This window comes from Aplysia californica, unplaced genomic scaffold (genome assembly GCF_000002075.1).
Source record: "Aplysia californica isolate F4 #8 unplaced genomic scaffold, AplCal3.0 scaffold00161, whole genome shotgun sequence".
NCBI lineage: Eukaryota > Metazoa > Mollusca > Gastropoda > Aplysiida > Aplysiidae > Aplysia > Aplysia californica.
The window spans coordinates 1,204,258-1,205,728 of NW_004797431.1; the positions used below are offsets into that span (position 1 = coordinate 1,204,258).

The window sequence follows — 1,471 nt, forward strand, 5'->3', positions numbered from 1 at the left end:
GGGGGGTGTAGGTCAGATTAGATAATGCAATAATGTAAAATGGGATAAGATGAAATAAGATTGTCTATGATGAGATGGGATGAAAGTGTAGATTACATCCGATGAATGATGAAATAAATGAGATAAACTGAAATGAGGTTATGATGAAATACGTTGTTACAGTAATATACGATGATTTAGAATGGGATAAAATGGAATGAGATTATGTATGATGAGATAAGATGATACAGTAATATAAGATGAGATATGATTGTAGAAGAAGAGATCAGATCAGACGATAGGATACAATGAGATAAGTATAATATACAGTTAGATAAGATTGGATGAGGCTAGATAAGATTTATCATATCAGAGCAGATGATACGATTAGAAAAAATGGGATGAGAAGAAATGAGATTATTTTCTATGAGATAAGATGATACAATAAGATAAGATCACGTAAGGCTAGATAAAAAAAAATGAGAGTGAAGAAGATCAAATGATATGGGATAAAACATGAGACTATATATACGATGAGATGAGATGATACTATAAGATAAGGCAAGATAAAATATGATTGAAGATGATCAGATGATAAGATGAGATAAAATGGGATGAGTGATGAGATTATATCAGATGAGATGAGATGATACAATAAGATATATGAGATAAGGCAAGATAAAATAAGGGTATCAAACATCTACCGTCTTTATCTCTCCTCCTTTTTTGTGTTTGTTACTCACTTGTAACACCTCTGATCTTTGGCGCTTATATAACCTTATCGTGTTGCAAGTGCTGTAAAACACTTACTAAAAAGAAAACAAAAAAGAAAAAAAGCATCTGTTCGTCCCGAGCTCTCCTCCTTTTTTGTGTTTGTTACTCGCTTGTAACACCTCTGATTCTTTGGCACTTTTATGACCTTTTTGTGTTGCAAGTGCAGTAAAACTCTTACTAAAACTAAACTAAACGTTGTTGTGTATGGTGTTGTGTGCTGGGCCCTCAGACCTGATGGAGGGCAAGCTGTGCCTCCACCACAGGGACAGCCCGGCCTCCCTCGTCACCTTCTTCGCCAACAAATCGGAGAAGGAGCGCTGGAACAACTTCCTGGAGGTCGTTGGCAAACACCAGACCCGGGCGCTGGACTCCGCCACCTCGGCCACCACGACCTCCGCTAGTGCCGCTCCGCCGTCCCCTCCCCCTGCGCCCGCTGAGCTGCCTGACTTCATCATGGAAGTGAGCCAGGATCCGGACCTGAGCAGCTTCGAGCAGCTCGAGTTGATGGACGAGGTGCCAGGTCCGGCCGCTACGGGCGTGGTCGACGCCCTCAAGATCTCCACCTCGCAGGGAGTGTAAGTTGTGTGTGTTTGTGTGTGTGTGTGTGTGTATGTGTGTGTGCGCGCGCGGGTGTGTGTTTGTGTGTGTGTACACAGATCTCCACCTCGCAGGGAGGGTAAGTTGTGTGTGTGTGTGTGTGTGTATGTGTGTGTGTGTG

The 1,471-nt window shown here is 42.2% G+C and overlaps 1 protein-coding gene across 1 annotated transcript in view; it reads left to right on the forward strand.

The window, feature by feature from the left end:
• The window catches only part of LOC101845464 (baculoviral IAP repeat-containing protein 6), a gene marked incomplete in the record, with an annotated part of 131,221 nt that overhangs the window by 68,552 nt on the left and 61,198 nt on the right, over positions 1-1,471 (forward strand). Inside the window, 1 exon segment of the mRNA XM_035969592.1 lies at positions 983-1,328. Within this exon segment, the coding sequence (XP_035825485.1) occupies positions 983-1,328 (346 nt within the window).